This window comes from Xenopus laevis, chromosome 5L, assembly GCF_017654675.1.
Source record: "Xenopus laevis strain J_2021 chromosome 5L, Xenopus_laevis_v10.1, whole genome shotgun sequence".
Classification (NCBI taxonomy): domain Eukaryota; kingdom Metazoa; phylum Chordata; class Amphibia; order Anura; family Pipidae; genus Xenopus; species Xenopus laevis.
This window is the reverse complement of record NC_054379.1, coordinates 22,322,670-22,342,564: the sequence shown is the minus strand read 5'-3', so window position 1 is coordinate 22,342,564 and position 19,895 is coordinate 22,322,670. Positions and strand designations below refer to the sequence as shown.

General features: G+C 40.7%; 1 protein-coding gene across 1 annotated transcript in view; it reads left to right on the top strand.

Annotated features, from left to right (window-relative positions):
- LOC108716517 (MAM domain-containing glycosylphosphatidylinositol anchor protein 1) overlaps window positions 1–19,458 on the top strand; it is a 195,216-nt gene extending 175,758 nt beyond the window's left edge. Inside the window, exons 12-17 of the mRNA XM_018262706.2 lie at window positions 2,183–2,203; window positions 5,472–5,624; window positions 8,535–8,687; window positions 13,966–14,096; window positions 17,084–17,192; window positions 17,489–19,458. Of these exons, the coding sequence (XP_018118195.1) occupies window positions 2,183–2,203; window positions 5,472–5,624; window positions 8,535–8,687; window positions 13,966–14,096; window positions 17,084–17,192; window positions 17,489–17,580 (659 nt within the window). The 3' untranslated portion in view covers window positions 17,581–19,458. The remainder of the gene's footprint in view (window positions 1–2,182; window positions 2,204–5,471; window positions 5,625–8,534; window positions 8,688–13,965; window positions 14,097–17,083; window positions 17,193–17,488) is intronic.
- The last annotated feature ends 437 nt before the right edge of the window (window positions 19,459–19,895 follow it).

Genomic DNA, 19,895 nt, shown 5'->3' with positions numbered 1-19,895 from the left:
GAAGGAGCAATGGTATAAAAAGTTTAAACCAATGAATAATTGTTGCATGAGTACTATTGAATCAGGGATTACAGTAAATGCAGAACAAGCAGAAATTCCTGACACATAAAACAGAAAACGAGTGAAATTTAGATTTTTTTCTTTAAATACATTTTTCATAGGACAAATCGATTTGGGCCGGAGCAATGAGTGCCGGGGAGAGGAGTCATTCCCCTCACGTACATATTTATATAAAGCCCAGTGGGCTTGAGCTGCTGGTGACCCCCAAGCTGTTAAACATACACAGTCACATTCCCTCTGATCATCAAAGTTCATTGGAAATTACAGTTTTATGGACCTTGGGTTGAAACGAATCTGAGCAACTTTCCAACTGATTTTCTTTTGGGGGGCTTCAGAATAGTTGCTTCTTTCCAACCCTGAAGTTAAAGAGTTAAAGGAGTTGTTCACCTTTAAATGAAATTTTAATATGATGTAGAGAGTAATATTCTGAGACAATATTTAGTTGGCATTCACTTTTTTATTATGTGTGATTTTTTTAGTTATTTAGCTTTTTATTCATCAGCTCTCCAGTTCGCAATTTCAGCGAACCAGTTGCTAGGGTCCAAATGACCCTAGCAACCATACATTGATTTGACTTAGAGACTGGAAGAATAATAGGAGAGGCCTGAATAGAAAGATGAGTGATAAAAAAGTAACAATACATGTGTAGCCTTACAGAGCATTTGTATTGGATGGGGTCAGTGAATCCCATTTGAAAGCTGGAATGAGTCAGAAGAAGAAGGCAAATAATTCCAAAGCTATGAAAAAGGAAAAATGAAAGCCAGTTGAAAAGTTGCTTAGAATTAGTCCTTCTATAACATACCAAAAGGTGATCCACCCTTTAAAGGAGATGTATAGGATGAATGAAAAAATATAAGTAATATAAGGTGTTGCTTTTACATGCTGCTAAAAATTAATATTATCTTTATAAATATCCCCTTTATTAGAGCTCCCTATAGATGTTCTCTGATCCCTGTCTGTGTTTCAAATGAGGGGTGGGCGTGTCCTAACGGTCCCTGCCAGAAGCACAGTAGGAGGGGGACAGCCAATCACAGCCCTGCAGTCACACAAGCACAGACAGGCTTCAGTTCCCTATTAGGTCCTGCTAGCTGCTGATTGGTTCCTGTCCTACAGTGCAGTGAGCTGAGAGCCACCGGCTCCCCTGCACAGCCTGGGAATTCAGGGAGCAGTGGAAGTGGAAGAGAAGGGAGGGATTATTAGGGTTTTTGCAGAAATATTCAATAAATCAGCCTGAAACACTACTTTTTTAAGCACAATTCTTCTATATCTAAATGAGTATAACACAAAAAGTCTACTTTAAAGTGGCTGTAAACAACCTTTATCCAAACTTTGCTGGACATAATGTCACAGGTTAAATCATACTGAGAGCTGTAGTCCAGCAACATCAGGGTTGCATACCTCCGAACATTTTGGAAATAAAAAGGACCAAAAAGTGGCTGTGTGTAGCGCGTCAAATTTTTTGACCACACCCATTTTTGTGGTCACACCCCCTAATTACCATTTTCATTTTATAAAATGTGGCACGTTATGAAAGTTTGAACATATTTCTGTGTTTTTTTTTCGTTTGTTACAGTTTTGCTAATGAAAGGGAATTGCCCTTTAAGCTGTGAGTCTAACTTCTCCCAAGGGACCTGTTATCTTATATTGTAACAATTTCTTATTTGCTTATCTCCAAATTGTTACAAAAGTATCTTATCTGTAGCTGTGGCTGTTCTGGGCTCTCTGCCAAAAGCTAATTAAGTTAGAAACTTTGTTTCTTTTTCTGGCTGTTCAGTACAGAGAAAAACAGGACTTTCCAGTACAAACGAGGGACTGTCCCTCTGAAAACGGGACAGTTGGGAGGTATGGGGTTGGATTCTTATATTGAGAGGTGGGAGGCTTGTGGAACCCCTCTCAGCACCCACTAGGACACCACCACAAGCAGCAATGAACAAAACACATTCAAATAAACCCACTAAATAAGAATGTAACAAAGAGGGAATTGATGGAATCTATTTAAATCTCGGTCTCGTGGGGTTTGTGTTTCCAATTACTTTATGGCAGGTGAATATAGAAAATGTATCCAGAGATTCTGTTTTACTGGAAACTAAACCTTCTCTCTTCTTTTCCTTTCTTTCTGCAGCCAATTCTCCCAACCCTTCAGGTAAGTGCTACTGTCTATCTCCCATACAATGAATGGCTGGAATCCCTTATAGCCAATGTAATAAGTTATACTAGTGCATACATATATTGTATATATTGTCTTATTCCTCTAAGTAAGCAGACACAGCATTTTGTGTGTGTGTGTATATATACAGGTATGGGACCTGTTATGCAGAATGCTTGGAACTGACCTGAGGTTTAGATTGTTCGGTAATCTGGCTCTTTTTACCTAAAAGGAGAACAAAACCCCCCATATAATAAAACCCTGCTCCCGCCTGCACATATGATAACTCCATTAATTGCCCCATATCCTGTAATTACACCTCGTTGCAGAGTAAGTGCAGCGGAGCTCACGGGCGCCATCTTCTTTTCTTCGGTAATCTTCGCAAAGTAATCAGCATATCGGCGCATGCGAAGTTGAAGCAATCCTCCGGTTTCGGATAACTGCGCATGCGACGAAAGTGACGGAAAATGTCGAAGATCCCGAAGATTAGCAAAGAGAGGAAGATGGCGCCTGTGAGCTCCGCTGCGATTACTCTGCTACGAGGGGATATGGGGCAATTAATGCAGTTATCACCTGTGTGGGCGGGAGCAGGGGCGGGGCTATGTAGGGTAGGGGTAGTGGTTTTTATCATATTGGGGGTTTAGTTCCCCTTTAAGTCTACTAGAAACTCAAGTAAACATTAAATAAACCCAATAGACTGGTTTTGCTTCCAATAAGGATTAATTATATATTAGTTGGGATTAAGTGCAAGCTACTGTTTTATTATTATTACACAGAAAAAGGAAATCATTTTAAAAAACTGGATTATTTGGATAATATGGAGTCTACGGGAGATGGCCTTTTCCAGAAATTTCTGGATAAAGGGTTTCTGGGTAACATATTCCATATCTTTATGTATATATACAGTGTGTGTGTATATATATATATATATATATATATATATATATATATATATATATATATATATATATATATATATATATATATATAAAACAGCAGGTACAGGAATCAATTTCAATAATTTGTGATTTTCTGCCCCTGTTCCCCTCCCCGCACAGCCGGGATTAGCATTAGTAAAGCTATCTCAGACTCAATGATAGAACCTGAAAGTACAGAATATTTAATTAAACAGAGCTTGAATTAAAATGTATACCCAAAAATTGTCAGGGGAAATAACCTATCTATAGAACTGCCAAAATGAAATTTATTCTGCAGTGTCGTGTGAAGTTATTAAGCCCGAGCCAGGTTTTTGTTTTTTTTTATTTTCACTCAGCCGCTATCCGGTCAGCAATCAAATTAAATGTGGTTTCACTTTGTGAATCTATAAAATCGCCATCGTTGCTTGTTAAGAGGATGTGTAGAAAATCAATGGGCTCTAACACCGCCATGTAAAGGTTCTTGCGTGGATCGTTCCTAATGTAAGGCTTTGTGAGGAAATTGTGCGGCTCCGGTCCCAGAGTAATTCGTCTGCATGGAAAGCCTTCCCAGAAATAAATGAATTATCTCTGCTTTATTGATCCGGCGTGTTTTTAATTTATTTATTTTTTTGTTTCACATTTTGCCCTGCGTGGCAGCAAATCCCATCCTTATTGAGGATTTTAGAAACCTCAGTGGGAAACGGGGTTTACTTTGCCCGCTACAATGTGCACGTGTGATGTGACGAACCTCTGCTCTGTGCAGAATTAAGTGCAGGGCAACCGCTGTAATCAAAAAGGAATTAGTCTCTGTGTCGCTTTATGTCAAATGGGCCACTGCTATGGGCACAACATGTGTAAGAATGATAACACTGCACGGCTAGACAGCGACGAAGCAAAATGCTGAGTTTTGTTGGATTTTATTCATTTACAAAGAACCTAATTAAGTAACTACAGTATATCAATTAAAGGGGAACTAACCCAGAAACCATGGTTACCTTTTAAGGGGCAGTTCACCTTTAGTGTGTTATAGAATGGCTAATTCTGAGCCACTTTTTAATTGGCCTTCATTATTTATTTTTTTATATATTTTTTTTCAATTATTTGCCTTTTTCTTCTGACTTTTTCCAGCTTTCAAATGGGGGCCAGTGTCCCCCATCTGAAAACAAATGTTCTTTTAGGCTACAAATGTATTGTTATTGCTACTTTACTCATCTTCTAGTCAGGCCTCTTCTATTCCTATTCCTAGTTTCTTATTCAAATTAGGGTTGCCACCTTTTCTGGAAAAAATACCGGCCTTCCTATATATTTATCTTTTTTCCCTATTAATAACATTGGGATCAACCATCATTTTTACCAGCCAGGTAATTCAATTCAATGCATGGTTGCTAGGGTAATTTGGACCCTAGCAATTAGATTGCTGAAACTGCAAACTGGAGAGCTGCTGAATAAGAAGCTAAATAACTCAATAAACACAAATAATAAAATATGAAAACCAATGGCACGTTTTCTCAGAATATCATTCTCTTCATCATACTAAAAGTAAACCCAAACAGTTTTCATTTTTTATAACTTGTGGTTTTTTAGTTATTTAGCTCTTTTTTCAGCACCTCTCCGGTTTGGAATTTGGCCTGAATAGAAAGATGAGTAATAAAAAGTAGTGATAACACTAAAATTGGAGCTTTGCAGAGCATTTGTTTTTAGATGGGGTCAGTGACCCCCCCCCCCCATTTAAGATGGAAAGAATCAGAAGAAAAAGGTAAATAATAAAAAAAAACTATAAAAAAAATAAATAATGAAGACCAAATGAAAAGGTGCTTAGAATTGGCCATTCTGTGACATACTAACAGTTAATTTAAAGGTGAACCGTCCCTTTAATAGGTATATCCAGCCCAACCTTTGCAATGGGAGGCTCCCTTTCATGCCAGTTTTTCTTAATGCCCAACTGTCATCACGTAAGAGAAACATCGCTGAATCACAGCCCTTAAAAGGGATGTAATTTACTGGAAAGCGAGTGGAATTTTAAAGGAAATATCATTCTAAGCAACTTTCCCCTGTACTTTGATTAAACTGTTTCACTGGTTTTATCGTTATGTGTAAATGTCATTGTTATTGAAAGCAGCGTCTGTCCATCCTTTCTGCACCGCTGCTTCTGTCTCTTGAAACCAAATAGGAAAAATCAGCCTCGCGCGCTACTTACAGGTCAGTTGGCTTCTGCTGCATTGTCTCAAAAGTCAGAACCTCCAGGGCAGAGGAGAGAATGGGATGAAGAAACACTGCTTTCAGTAGCAAATATATATATTTTAGTATATACCATGTGTAACCAGGCAATGTTCCCTTCCTTCTCACAGATATCACCTGCAGGTTTGATGATGAGAAGATGTGTGGGTTTGTGCAGGACAGAAGGGACAACTTTGATTGGACGCGGCAGAGCATGCTGACGGAGAATCCCAAGAGAACGCCCAACACAGGGCCTGTTATGGACCGCAGTAACACCCCAGAAGGTAACCCCTCTATTGAACATGCTAAAATTGGATATTCTAGTACAAAGAATGTTCCCTCATAAAAAGTAAAGAAAATAAATAATAAATTAATTACTACAGACCATAAAGACCTGAGGAGACCAACCCAAGGTTTCCTAACTGAAAGATCTTGCTCCCCCACAATTTTGTATCCTGGGTTAGTCAGTACACAAAATAATCTCTCAAAAGTCCCCCCACCTAAGGAAATTTCCTTAATTATTCTAGTCCTGTGTTTATATAGCGCCGACTAGTGATGGGCAAATCTGACCTGTTTCACTTCGCCAAAAATTCTCGAAATGGCCAAAATTCGCCAAAATGCATTGACGTCTATGGGCGACAACATTTTTTCACCCATTAGAGTCTATGGGGCAGATTCACTAAAATTCGCCAGCAATGGCTTCGCAGCCATGCAACACTTCGCCAGGCGAAAATTTGCTCAGACAACGCTAATTTGCATATGGCGGGAAATGATAAAGTTGAATACACGTATATGTTGCAGTAAATACATTACATAATTTCAGGGAACCTTAGAGGGATACTGTCATGGGAAAAAAAAATGTTTTCAAAATGAATCAGTTAATAGTGCTACTCCAGCAGAATTCTGCACTGAAATCCATTTCTCAAAAGAGCAAACAGATTTTTTTATATTCAATTTTGATATCTGACATGGGGCTAGACATTTTGTAAATTTCCCAGCTGCCCCATGTCATGTGACTTGTGCTCTGATAAACTTCAATCACTCTTTACTGCTGTACTGCAAGTTGGAGTGATATCACCCCCCTCCCTTTCCCCCCCAGCAGCCAAACAAAAGAACAATGGGAAGGTAACCAGATAACAGCTCCCTAACACAAGATAACAGCTGCCTGGTAGATCTAAGAACAACACTCAATAGTAAAACCCATGTCTCACTGAGACACATTCAGTTACATTGAGAAGGAAAAACAGCATTTTCCTCCTAAAGTGCAGGCACAAGTCACATGACTGGGGGCAGCTCGGAAATTGACAAAATGTCTAGCCCCATGTCAGATTTCAAAATTGAATATAAAAAAAATCCGTTTGCTCTTTTGAGAAATGGATTTCAGTGCAGAATTCTGCTGGAGCAGCGCTATTAACTGATTCATTTTGAAAAAAATTTTTTTCCCATGACAGTATCCCTTTAATAAAAAAAATAGAGTTGTTATAATGCCCTACACATGAGCCCACTGTATAAAATTTTTTAAGGATTTTTACAGGCTGTCACTGAAAAATGGAAAAGACACCTGCGTTTTTTGGGACTTTTTTGCAAATCTGCCCCTATGGGTTTCATTTTCACAGTGAAACTTGGTCGAAACATTTTACTCATCACTAGCACCAACATATTCCATAGCATAATCTTCTTTCTTATTTCCACCATAATGTCCAGGTCACACAACACTTTCTACATCTATTGTTGGGAATGCTTTGAAGCCAAACCCTATACAGGTACAGGACCTGTTATCTGAAATGCTCGGGACCTGGGGTTTTCCAGATAAGGGGTCTTTCTGTAATTTGTATCTCCATACCTTAAGTCTACTTAAAAAATCATTTAAACTTTAAATAAACCCAATAAGATTATTTTGCCTCCAATAAGAATTAATAATATCGTTGCTGCGATCAAGTACAAGCTACTGTTTAATTATTACAGAGAAAAGGGCAATCATTTTTAAAAATTTGGATTGTTTGGATAAACTGGAGTCTATGGTAGACGGTCTTTCTAGAATACGGTAATACGGTTTTTGGACACCGAATCCAATACCTGTGTATATATATACACAGTGGTATAACTAGATGTTACTGGCCCCAGCAGCAAATTTCAATATTTATTGAAATTGTATATGAATTAGGACCTAAATGAATGGGGCCCCTATACCTCCTGGCGCTCCCCTGCAGCCACAGGGTCTGCTTCCTCTGTAATTACACCCCTGTGTATATATTATCCTGTTGCTAATGGCCCCAGAATTTATGGGATGTGTTTATGCGGCTGGAGCTGTCACTGAGTCGATGGCGGGTGCTGTAGGAGATGGTATGATCTGTGTCCAGGGAAGGGAGGTGGGATGAAATGACATCTCCTCCACATCACAGAATCATTGACTTTAAGGGCTCAGTGTCTGAGAAGCTCTGCAGGGAGCTGGGATTAAAGTCTTCATTTGATTTGAGTCAATAACTGGCACATAAGCACAGAGCTTGGCATCCGACGGGCAGAATGGTGTGAATATAACCCGTCATTAACTCACAGACTAATCCCAGGGAACCTTGATAATCCCAGGATGATACGTGCAACCCCTCAGCCATATGGGTATACTGGTGTCGGGCATCTGAACTGCCTGGCATGGAGGTGGCAGTACATTCAGTCTGCCAATGCAGGGTCAGGGAAAATATTAATGGAGATTTGTTTTTTTTAATTTCTTTAAGTTGAATGTGTGAACCACTCCAACTTTATTATGGATTTAGTATGGACAACTGCATTGCCAGCCTCCCCCCCCCCCACAGTAATAACATCATCTCCCTCAAAATAAGCACCTTCTCTCCAAATAATCCAAATTTTTAAAAATGATTTCCCTTTTCTCTGTAATAATAAAACAATACCTTGCACTTGATCCCAACTAAGATATAATGAATCCTTATTGGAAGCAAAACAGCCTATTGGGTTTATTTAATGTTTACACAATGTTCTAGTAGACTTGAGGTATGAAGATCCAAATTATGGAAAGATCGGTCCCATTTTGGATAACAGGTCCATTACCTGTAGTGCTTGCCCATTGGGCACCTCAGACTTCTGGTGTAACATATGAGGTAAAGGCGCTTTTACATGACATCTCAATACAACAAAGTGCACCAATCAGCTTCTAATGTTATTTTTATTCCCTCCAACAGGCTACTACATGTTTATAGAAGCCTCTCCACCCCGTGTGCCAGGAGAGAAAGCTCGGCTGATCAGCCCCATGTACAACGTGAGCACCAAGCCTCCGTACCACAGGACCCCCTTCTGCGTCTCGTTCTACTATCACATGTACGGGAGACACATAGGTGGGTGGTCATGGACCTTCTTACTATCCTATATTATCCCATGTAGATTTTCTGAGCCAACCAAATATCATTGATTAATATTTATTGCCATATTCCCACTGCTATACCTTAAAGTCATGCACTGGCAGTTATTGACCACTGGTTTAGCCTTTGACCTTAAAGGGATACTGTCATGGTAAAAAAAAACAAAAATTCAAAACGCATCAAATAAAAGTGCTGCCCCAGCAGAATTCTGCACTTAAATCCATTTCTCAAAAGAGCAAACAGATTTTTTCATATTTAATTTTGACATGGGGCTAGACATATTGTCAGTTTCCTAGCTGTCGCCAGTCATGTGACTTGTGCTCTGAAAAACTGCAGTCACTCTTTACTGCTGTACTGCAAGTTGGAGTGATATCACACCCTCCCTTTCCTCCCCAGCAGTCTAACAACAGAACAATGGGAAGGTAACCAGATAGCAGCTCCCTAACACAAGATAACAGCTGCCTGGTAGATCTAAGAACAGCACTCAGTAGTATAAATCCAGGTCCCACTGAGACACATTCAGTTACGGTGAGTAGGAGAAACCACAGCCTGCCAGAAAGCAGTTCCATCCTAAAGTGCTGGCTCTTTCTGAAAGCACATGACCAAAATGACTTGATATGGCTGCCTACACACTAATATTACAACTAAAAAGAATACAGTTGCTGGTTCAGGAATGAAATGTTATATTGTAGAGTGAATTATTTATAGTGTAAACAATGTAATTTAGAAATAAAAACAACATTGTAAAAATCATGACAATCTCTTTAACTAAACTGGCAGTAATGGCCTTGTATATATTCCATCAGGTTTACTGCCACTTGCAGGATTAATTAGTTGTTCTGTTGTAAGCATGCTGCAATGGGTAGGAACTGCGTTATGTGCTCTGCCTCAGGGCATTTACATATCCCATTGCATCCCTGTGTATTGTGTTAAATATCTGTCGTGGAGGCCCAGTCTGTAATAAACATGCATGGATTGATGTGTCAGATGGTGCCATGTTTCCATGCAGTTACCAGCTCTGTGTACCTGGGGAGGGAGTTAGGAGTAGCGACGGGCGAATGTATTCACCAGGCGCGATTCGCTGTGAATTCCCACGATTCACCGCCGGCAAATTCCCACGATTTGCCGCCGAATAAATTCCGCAATGAAAATTCGCCGGCGTCCAAAAAAACGGACGCCGGCGCCGTTTCACAAATTTTTTGCCGTTTTTCAAATTTCGCTGGAAATCCGCAAATTTTTTGGCGAAGCCCAAACCCAAATTCGCCCATCACTAGTTAAGAGTGGCCAAGCTTTAGGTATCACTGAGCCTCATTCATTATATTCTCTTTTCCATGTCTCTTTCTGGGGATAAACATGCACAACAAAGCGCTTTCATGGCTGATTAGCCGCATTAGCATTGAATCATTGGGGCAGCTGTTACACGCTTGGCACGCTTAGCAGTTATTTAACTAATGATTTCATTGTAATAAGAAGTGTGAGCGGCTCAGTGTGACGCACGTAGGCACAAAGGGGGTGACACTTGCCCCTCGTTTCTGTTACCCACCATGCACTGAGCTCCTTTTCTCACTCACATCGGTTCTACTTTCCCCTGAGCCATCGGATCACTCCTGCAGAGCTGCATTTTTATCATGGAGGTTTTCTGTCGTGTCCTCGAAATGAAAGGGGTCCCTTTTGGTTGGGTCATGGGCAGGATTGTGTGTAAACATTGTGGATTGGGGGCATGGTGAGCTCTATAGTCAGGCATTTTTTCTAAATGAGGTCCCATTCTGCTGAGTTGGGAGGGCCTCCCTTGCCATTATATAGAAACTATACATCGTATATACAGACCTGCTACCCATCCAGTTTAACCCTCTCCATTCCTGTAAGCCACTGCCGTACTATGAGGTTCCCTCTTCCTGTTGAACTGAGCATATTGGGCCAATTAATCACTCCCCCCCCCATCAGAATTAACCCCTGCAGTCATTTACGCTCGCTCGCTTGATCACATTTCATTAGCAAGCCTCTTAAATAAGGAGTAAAAATGCAGCAAATTCCATATCTCGCGGGCATTGGGGAAACATGATGGATTGCGCTCGCTGCCCGTGTGTGGCTCCGGGGGATATTATATCTTTCATTTTATTTTTTAATTTAATTCTTTCTTGTTTATGACATGCCTGTACAATATGACTCTATTCATCTGCAGGCTGCTTGCAGCCCATACCTATTCATATTCCAGTCTTTTATTTAAATCAATGCGTGGTTGCTAGTTTGGACCGTAGCTAAAAGATTACTGAAATTGCAAACTGGAGAGCTGCTGAATAAAAAGCTAAATAACCACAAATAATAAAAAGTGAATACCAACTACCAATTGTCTCAGAATATCACTCTCTACATCAGCGGTGCCCAAAAGGTACATCGGGATCTACCAGTAGACCTTTAGCTGGTGATCAGTAGATCTCAAGACACTGGCAACAAACAGCTTGTCTCAATCACCCTCCTGTTTCATGTTTTTCATTCAGATATTTATTATGTTAAGGTTACATAATAAATAATTGTTTGTTAAAGGAGACATATAGGTTAAATGAAAAAAAAAATTTTTGTAGGTAATTATGAGTAATATGTGGTGTTACATGGTGCTAAAAATTAACATCATCTTTAAAAATAGCCCCTTTATTGAAGCTCCTTTTAGATGTTCTCTGGTCCCTGTCTGTGTTTCAAATGAGGGGTGGGCGTGTCCTAACTGTACCTGCCAGAAGCACAGTAGGAGGGGGACAGCCAATCACAGCCCTGCAGTCACACAAGCACAGACAGGCTTCAGTTCCCTATCAGGTCCTGCTAGCTGCTGATTGGTTCCTGTCCTACAGTGCAGTGATCTGAGAACTGCCAGGGAATTCAAGGAGCAGGAAGTGGAAGGGAAGGGAGGGATTATAAGGGTTTTTGCAGAAATATTCAGCCTGAAACGCTACTTTTTTAAGCACAATTCTTCTATATCTAAATGAGTATAACGCACTGGTACATTCTTATTTTATACACAGAATGACTCCTTTAAATATAGCAATATCATTTTCCCATAAATCAATATTTAAATAATATTTCCCATGGAACAGAATGCTGACAATACTATTATGGATGTAGATCATAATAAGACAACATCACTAAAAGTAGACCTTGCATTAGTAAAGTATGGGCCCTCCTGCTCTTCATGATACTAAAAGTTAATTTAAAGTTGAACAACTCTTTCACTGCAGGGTTGGAAAGAAGCAACTATCCCTAAAAGAAAACAAGTTGGAAAGTTGCTCAGATTCATTTCATCCCCAAGCCCATAAAACTGTAATTTTGAATGAACTTTGATGACCAGAGGGAATATTTAGCAGCCTGGGGGGTCACCAGCAACTCAAGCCCACTGGGATTTATATAAATATGTACATGGGGGGAATTACTTCTCTCTCCTATTCTCAGAATATCATTCTCTACATGATACCGAAAGGTAATTTAAAGGAGAACAACCCCTTTAAAGGTTATTGTGGTTCCCAGATTGATGTTACATGCAGTACTATGCCTCTCCTTTAGGTGGCTGCAAATTTGTTAAACAGCAGTAGGGCAGCACCACCAGAGACACTGCAGTAAAACATTGGTCCTTCAATGCAGTGACAGTGATCTGAATCATCTCACAAACATATTTGCCCCCTCATTTGGATCAGCAAGATAGAGACCTGCAACATATCACACTTACTTGTCCCCCCAAACTGCTTTCACCCTTCGATAGTCTCGCACTGTAGGTTATAGTCAGGGCTGGAGTAGAAATGGTGCCCAAGGCTAATTGTACAGGTATGGGACCTATTATCCAGAATGCTCGGGACCTGGGGCTTTCCGGATAACGGCTCTTTCCGTAATTTGGATCTTCACACTTTAAGTCTACTAGAAAATCATGTAAACATCAAATAAAACCAATAGGCTGGTTTTGCTTCCAATAAGGATTAATTATATCTTAGTTTGGATCAAGTACAAAGTACTCTTTTATTATAACAGAGAAAAAGGGATTTTTAAAAAAAAAATTAATTATTTGATTATAATGGAGTCTATGGGAGACGGTCTTTCCATAATTTGGAACTTTCTAGATAACGGGTTTCCAGATAACGGGTCCCATACCTGTACCAGGTTGGATAGGTTGGGGTTTTATCCACTTTTGGACCCTCTAAGTGTTACGTTGCAATGTCCAGCAATAGCCGACAATGGCAATAGGACTTCAGCTGTAGGGTCAAGTCTGGACCCCCCTGATCATACAGTGCCGTGCTGTTGTCTCACAGGTCATATGGGCAATGTGATTGCCTCTCCCCACAGACAGGGTTCTACAGACTCCAACAGGTGCTTTTTTGACCCACCGATTGACACAGATCTTGCCCAGTACTACACAGGCCCCGGCAGTAGCAGCTGGGATAACTGCACCAAAATCGGATTAAATATTTATCTTTCCTATTAAGTGTCTTGGCTGCAGTGGATCCAGCGCTCAGGGAGTGTCGGGGCTTAACTCTAATCCTGCCAGAGAACAAGCGACATCTATTGATTGTATCCAAGTGCAGCAGGGGCTCAGTGTGTGTGTCTGTCTTTATGTGTGTGTGTCTTTGTATCTATAGGTGTCTGCCTTTGCAGTATCTGTGCATTTATGTGTGTATGTGGGTATATGTGTGTATATACAGTATACTGGTGACTAGTGTGAGGCACCCCAGGCAGTTGTTAGGGTATAAATATTTAACATTTTGGTAACTGGAAGAGAACAAGGTGCCCCAGAATGAATTGTAAATGACTCACGAGTAGTAAATGTGGTCCGGGTGCACCAGCCCCAGACCCCCAGCTTTAGGGAGCGGTACGGCAGAGAAGAAGAGAAGTAGGGCCGACTGGCACTCAAACGGATCCACGGGACCAGAGAAATTAGATTAAAAGAATATTTAATTTATACAAAGTTTAAAAATATAAATCTGCATCTCCATCCACCCTACGGGTTTCGCACCCATTCAGGGCGCTTAGTCATGAATGGGTCATGACTAAGTGCCCTGAATGGGTCCGAAACACGTAAGGTGGACAGAGATGCAGATTCATATTTTTAAACTTTGTATAAATTAAATATTCTTTTAATCTAATTTCTCTGGTCCCGTGGATCCGTTTGAGTGCCGGTTGGCCCTACTTCTCTCCTTCTCTACAAATATTTAACATCAGGTTGGGGCAAGGAAACTGGTCAAGGGGGTTCTTGTTAACCCTTTGCTTCTCTCTTGGACAGGAAATCTGAACCTGCTGATGCGGACGAGGAGTAAAGGTACAATGGACACCCAGGTGTGGAGCTTGAGAGGTGACAGAGGGAACAGATGGCAGCATGCGATGGTCCCTATGAGCCCCATGGGGCCATTCCAGGTACACACTCAATTTTTTAAATGAACTTTTTGTAGTGAAGGTCTCCAGTTTCTCTCTCTTGTCTTGTCTTACAACGCTTCCCTATTGCTAGCAACAGTCACCCTAGCAACGAGAAGTCAGATGCCAGAACTATTGATATTCTTGCACCTGTCTGTGAATTGCACTATCATACTTAAAGCAGGTCAATTAGACTCTAGCAACCAGCTTGGGGTCTACATGGTGTGCATCGCTGATGTATAAACTTCATATATCAATAAAAATATAGTTTTCTCCAAGGACCTTAGTGATGTCAGGGGCCCAGGGTAATCCCCCTCTCTGTCCTGCACATAGGCACAAAACTCCATTGTTTCCACCCAAATACAAACATATAAATAAAGACAAATTGGCACAGAGCGGAAAGCAGAGAGTGGTATAAAATATGCAGAATCTTTGTGTTTGTTTGTGATTGCTACAGCTCATAAACCCTCTGTGTATCTGTGTGAATGAATGGCGGCACTTTTGCCAATCTCCACCCTGGCACATCGGGCATTTTAAATATTCAGACAATAAAAGCAGAACAGCCCTAGGCACTGAACGTGCAATGCTTTCCCCTGGATTTATAGTGTCTCTAAATATGACATATATCCCTGTAATATCTTTATCTCAGACACTATGGGATTTTTGGCATTTCTGAGCAACATTCACGGCTTGTATTTGGCACATGGGACACCTTGGAGAAAATAGAAAGATGGGGACATCATGCTCCAGTGTTGCAAATCCCAGTCACTGGGGTGGCCCCAAATCCTACCCATGCCCTTACATATGTTACTGGATTTTTTCTTTAATTGCTACCGGGAGCATGCCTTGTACGACATTAGCCTCACAATATCTCCTGATAGTTGTACCCGTTAGTCAGCGTGTGGGAGAAAAGCAATAAATAAGCCACTGCTTGAATGTGAGCCTCTCAATGAATCCCCAGGGCGTCCAGTAGCAGCTTTGCATATCCTCACAACAGGATTATAGAAATATATTTTCCGGCAGAAGAGGAATCAATAATATTAATATCCTGCTGAGGTTAGTTACAGTTCAATGACCTTTTATAAATCCATTTTAATCTAATGTTGGCATTAACTTTCCTCAACATAATCTCACGTAATCTATTTATCATCAACCCTTCCTCTGCCACAGAGCTCCGCCACCCAGTGTCTTGCAGTTAGGAAATGGGTTCCAGTTCTTGGTAGAACTACGCCATCATAGAATTTCAGCAAGTTTGCTCATAGCCTGTACAGAGAGATCCCATAAAACTATGTCAGCATAGGTATTCCCCTGTACTAAGCACAATTCAGCAGGAACAGCCCCTAAATTGCCCATAGCCTGTACAGAGAGTTACCATAAAACTATGGCAGCATAGGTATTCCTTTGTACTTATCACAATTCAGCAGGAACAGTCCCCTAAGTTTGTTTATAGTCTGTACAGAGATACCATAAAACTATGTCAGCATAGGTATTCCCCTGTACTAAGCACAATTCAGCAGGAACAGTTCCCTGGGTTTGGTCATAGTCTGTACAGAGAGATACCATAAAACTATGTCAGCATAGGTATTCCTCTGTACTAAGCACAATTCAGCAGGACCAGACCCCTAAGTTTGCTCATAGTCTGTACAGAGAGATACCATAAAACTATGTCAGCATAGGTATTCCTCTGTACTAAGCACAATTCAGCAGGACCAGACCCCTAAGTTTGCTCATAGTCTGTACAGAGAGATAACATAAAACTATGGCAGCATAGGTATTCCTCTGTACTAAGCACAATTCAACAGGAACATCCCTCATAGTTTATTCATAGCCTGTACAGATTGATGCCTACAACTGTTACAACCAGAGGCAGATAGCTAAGGGTAGTGTTCTTAATTGTGTTTCCTAATTAAGATGATCTCCCTCCTACTGGTCAAATCCTGAAACTCCAACCAGGAAAGTGACCAATTGAAATAGTGATTTCATTACTCTTTTACTCATCACTAAGTGAGCCCGCACAGACTGGTGCAGCAGTTAATATGCTCAGAGCATTTTCTCTGCACAGGAAAGAAAGTCCAAGAATATTTGAAAGCAATAAATAGGAATATGTAAATAGGAAACAGCAACTGGGTACAGCATATATAAATATGATCATTCTGTTCGACTCAGAAAAGAGAAACATAGGATTCCCACAGTTATGATTTCCTGTAAATATCAACAATTCAAAATTGTTCATAAATATATATATTTTTAAAGGCACCAAGAAGGGAATATTGTGTGCATCAGGAATTAAAACTATGTATATAAAGCCCATCCAAACTATAGCCCTTGAGTTTTTGGTGAGATGCACCTCAAAGCTGAAGAAGTTGAGGTAGTAGATGAATTCTCCTTTGACTGATTAAATGTTACTATTATCTTGCCCTACAGTCTCCTATGTTTTACTTGCCCAGCTTTCTTATTCTTGTTCTACTGTCTCCATCTTGCCCTACTGTCTCCATCTTGCCCTACTGTCTCCGTCTTGTCTTACTGTCACTATGTTGCCCTACTTTCATTATCTTGTCCTACTGTCACAACTGTCATTGCCTCTCCCAGCTGTCTCCATATTCTACTATAGACATCTTGCCCTACTGCCACCATATTCTGTCTTCATTTTGCCCTACTATCCTCATCTTGCCCAACTGTCTCCCAATGTGTCCTACTCTCTAATTATTGTCCCAATTTCACATCGCACTCAACTGACTTCATTTGTTGTTTTCATCTTGTCTTACTGTCTCCATCTTGACTTCTCCATATTGCTTTACTGTTTCCATTTTGCCCAATGCACTGCCATTGCCATTGCTGTTTGGACCCTCTGAGATAAAGAAATGTATAATATAGCAGTAATAAAAGTCTGGCAAAAGAAATGTATGCAGTGTGATTGTGTGTGTGTTGTGCTGTTCTATTCACATAGCCCCAGCACTACATTTATTTCTTTCCCTTCATCCCATTACCAGGTTGTGTTTGAAGGTGTGAGAGGCTCAGGAATAGAAGGGGACATTGCCATTGACGATGTTACTGTGAGAAAAGGAGACTGTCCATGGAAGCAGCTACCACCAACTAAAGGTCAGTGTAAAATACAAGGTGTACCCAAGTCTGCATTAGCTTATATGAGAGGTGTTTTGCCCTAGCTGTAGTAGTTTATATGAGGTGCTTCTCATATCTAGGTGTGTTTCCCTTGATTATTTCATTTGTGTCCTTGTTACTTACAAATTACAGTTTGTGGGTGAAGTTCTCCTTTAATTTTCTACTCCATGGAGGAGCTAGTGTTGTTATTGTATGAATGATACAGAAAGGAACTAATACTGTTACATTGTTGCCATTGCCCATATCTTTATTTTATTTCTCTTCCCCCCATCCAGATGTGATTCCTCCTGGAAGTCCAGCCTGTAAGGTCTTCGCTCCAACTCTTAACTGGGCACTCGCCTTCTTTCTCTTTGTGCTGCTGAGATGATACTGAGCCAATGACGCTGCTGTATTCCAACTAAGGCTCCTCAACCTTGCATCCTTTCCTCCTCCTGTTCTCCTCCGTTGCAGACACACCAAAGTGTCCACAGTTACCAAAGACCAACAAGCATGACCGCTTGAAGGACCCTCCAAAAAGCATAATGAGACTGGGAGGCTCCCTTGGAGAAGGTCATCATGTCTCAACAATGAGTGGAAAGGAATATAAAAGGACAGAATCTAGGGGAATAAGTGATAGGATGAAGGACTTTTCTTTAAGAAATGACTTTGTATCACATTGACTTGTAGTTACAAAAAAACAAGCAACAAACAAACTTTGATGAAAATATAAGCACAAATTTCTATCTGGACTATTCTGGGATGGGGGGAAACAATGGCTATTAATCCGCTCAAGGTTAGCGGAGGTAACGTGGAAGAAATTCCAGCTGCTGCATTCTAATTTTCGAAGTAGATTTCTTTTCTCGTGCTGCTGCTGCGTCCCATCTGCGTTCATGTAGTCTCACGCCAGTTGCATGTGCTTCCGTGTCCATATCTGCATATAGCCTCACCTCATATATGCTGACGCTCATGATCTTTGCTGTAGTAGACATGTTTGTTGGAGAAAGGGAACTTTTACTCTGCTGGCCTTTGGAAAAACGATCCCTTCCTCATCAAATGTGTATAGACTTGGCGGAAGGGGAAGCTAGGGAAATTCCCCCTCTATTCCGGTAGCTTTGGATCAATATTCACCTCTCCTTAGTCTTCCCTCTTGTCATGCTACTGTTAACATACATCTCATTTTATCTAGAGAGCCCTGTGCTGGTCAGGAAGACCAAAAAAAAATGACGGTGAAACAAAATGGGTTCGTTGCTTTATCAGAGATACAATTAGGGAGGGTACGTCGTTCCGTAGCATTTTTTGAGCTGCCAATGTCCTCTTCTCTTCTGTCGGAGACATGGGCATTAATATATTGACAGGGAAAGTGCCCGGTAATCACCACAAATCCAGGGTTGTCATCAATTTTTTATTTAGGTGGATGGGGCAACATCGACACCCAACGGCTCCTAGAATTAGACAGCTGTTGAAGTTCCACCTCTTGGACCAATCAGATGTCTTAATCAAATTTTAAGGTCCTAATTCAAGTTCAGAAAGCTCAAAGTATCCATGGGAACGTGGTGACGATAGACTTGAGAATCTGGTGTATGTTGAACTGAGGCCACTTCAGATAATTGCGCCAATGTCCTCTTCGCTTCTGTCGGAGACATGGGCATTAATATATTGACAGGGAAAGTGCCCGGTAATCACCACAAACACAGGGATGTCATCAGATTTTTATTTAGGTAGATGGGGCAACATCGACACCCAACGGCTCCTAGAATTAGACAGCTGCTGACGTTCCACCTCTTGGACCAATCAGATGTCTTAACCAAATTTTAAGGTCCTAATTCAAGTTCAGAAAGCTCAAAGTATCCATGGGAACGAGGTGACGATAGACTTGAGAATCTGGTGTATGTTGAACTGAAGCCACCTCAGATAATTGCGCAAACATGTAAGGGAAAATGTTTTTTTTTTCTTTTTTTTTTAAAAAAAAATCTATATATGGAAAAGTTCTAAATGTATTCTGCACAGATATTTATCTTACCGGCTAATCGGCTGGCTTTTTTTGTGATGTAGCGAAGACAACCTCAGATCACATAGAACGTGGGAAGGTTGAGACTGCACTGAAGGGGCCCTGGGAGGGACAATCTGCGAGTGAGTGTGTTGCAACGAGTCAGTGGCCGTATGTCAGTAACGAGGGATTTATTTGTACACAACATTTACCAATCAATAATATTCCACAGGTGCCTATGGGGAAAAAAAATGTTCCTTAATAAATGTCTAGAATTTTTTTTTCCGGTTTCTTCGATTTTAATAATGAAAGAATTTAATAAAACGCACAACGTATTTTGTGTCAGACTACTAAACATGATGTGTGCATGGAAGAAATGGAGACAACAAATGAATACATTCAGGTAGGTTTTACGGTCTCTTCCAACCAACTGGAAAACCCATGAATTGAAATAAATGAGTCTTCTCGGCAAGTGGATCTTGTCACCATTAGTTATGGGCGAATTTGTCCAGCGAAAAATTTGCGAAATGCCGGCAACAATTTGACGCACGCTTATTTTATCCATTTGCATTAAAGTCAATGGGCGCGCAATACACTGTCGCCGGCATCGGAATTGTCGACGGTGTGAAAATAACTTTGATGGAGGTGAATTTTCGCATCAATTTTGAGACTGGCGAATAAATTCGCCCATCACTAGTCGCCACCCATAGTGATGG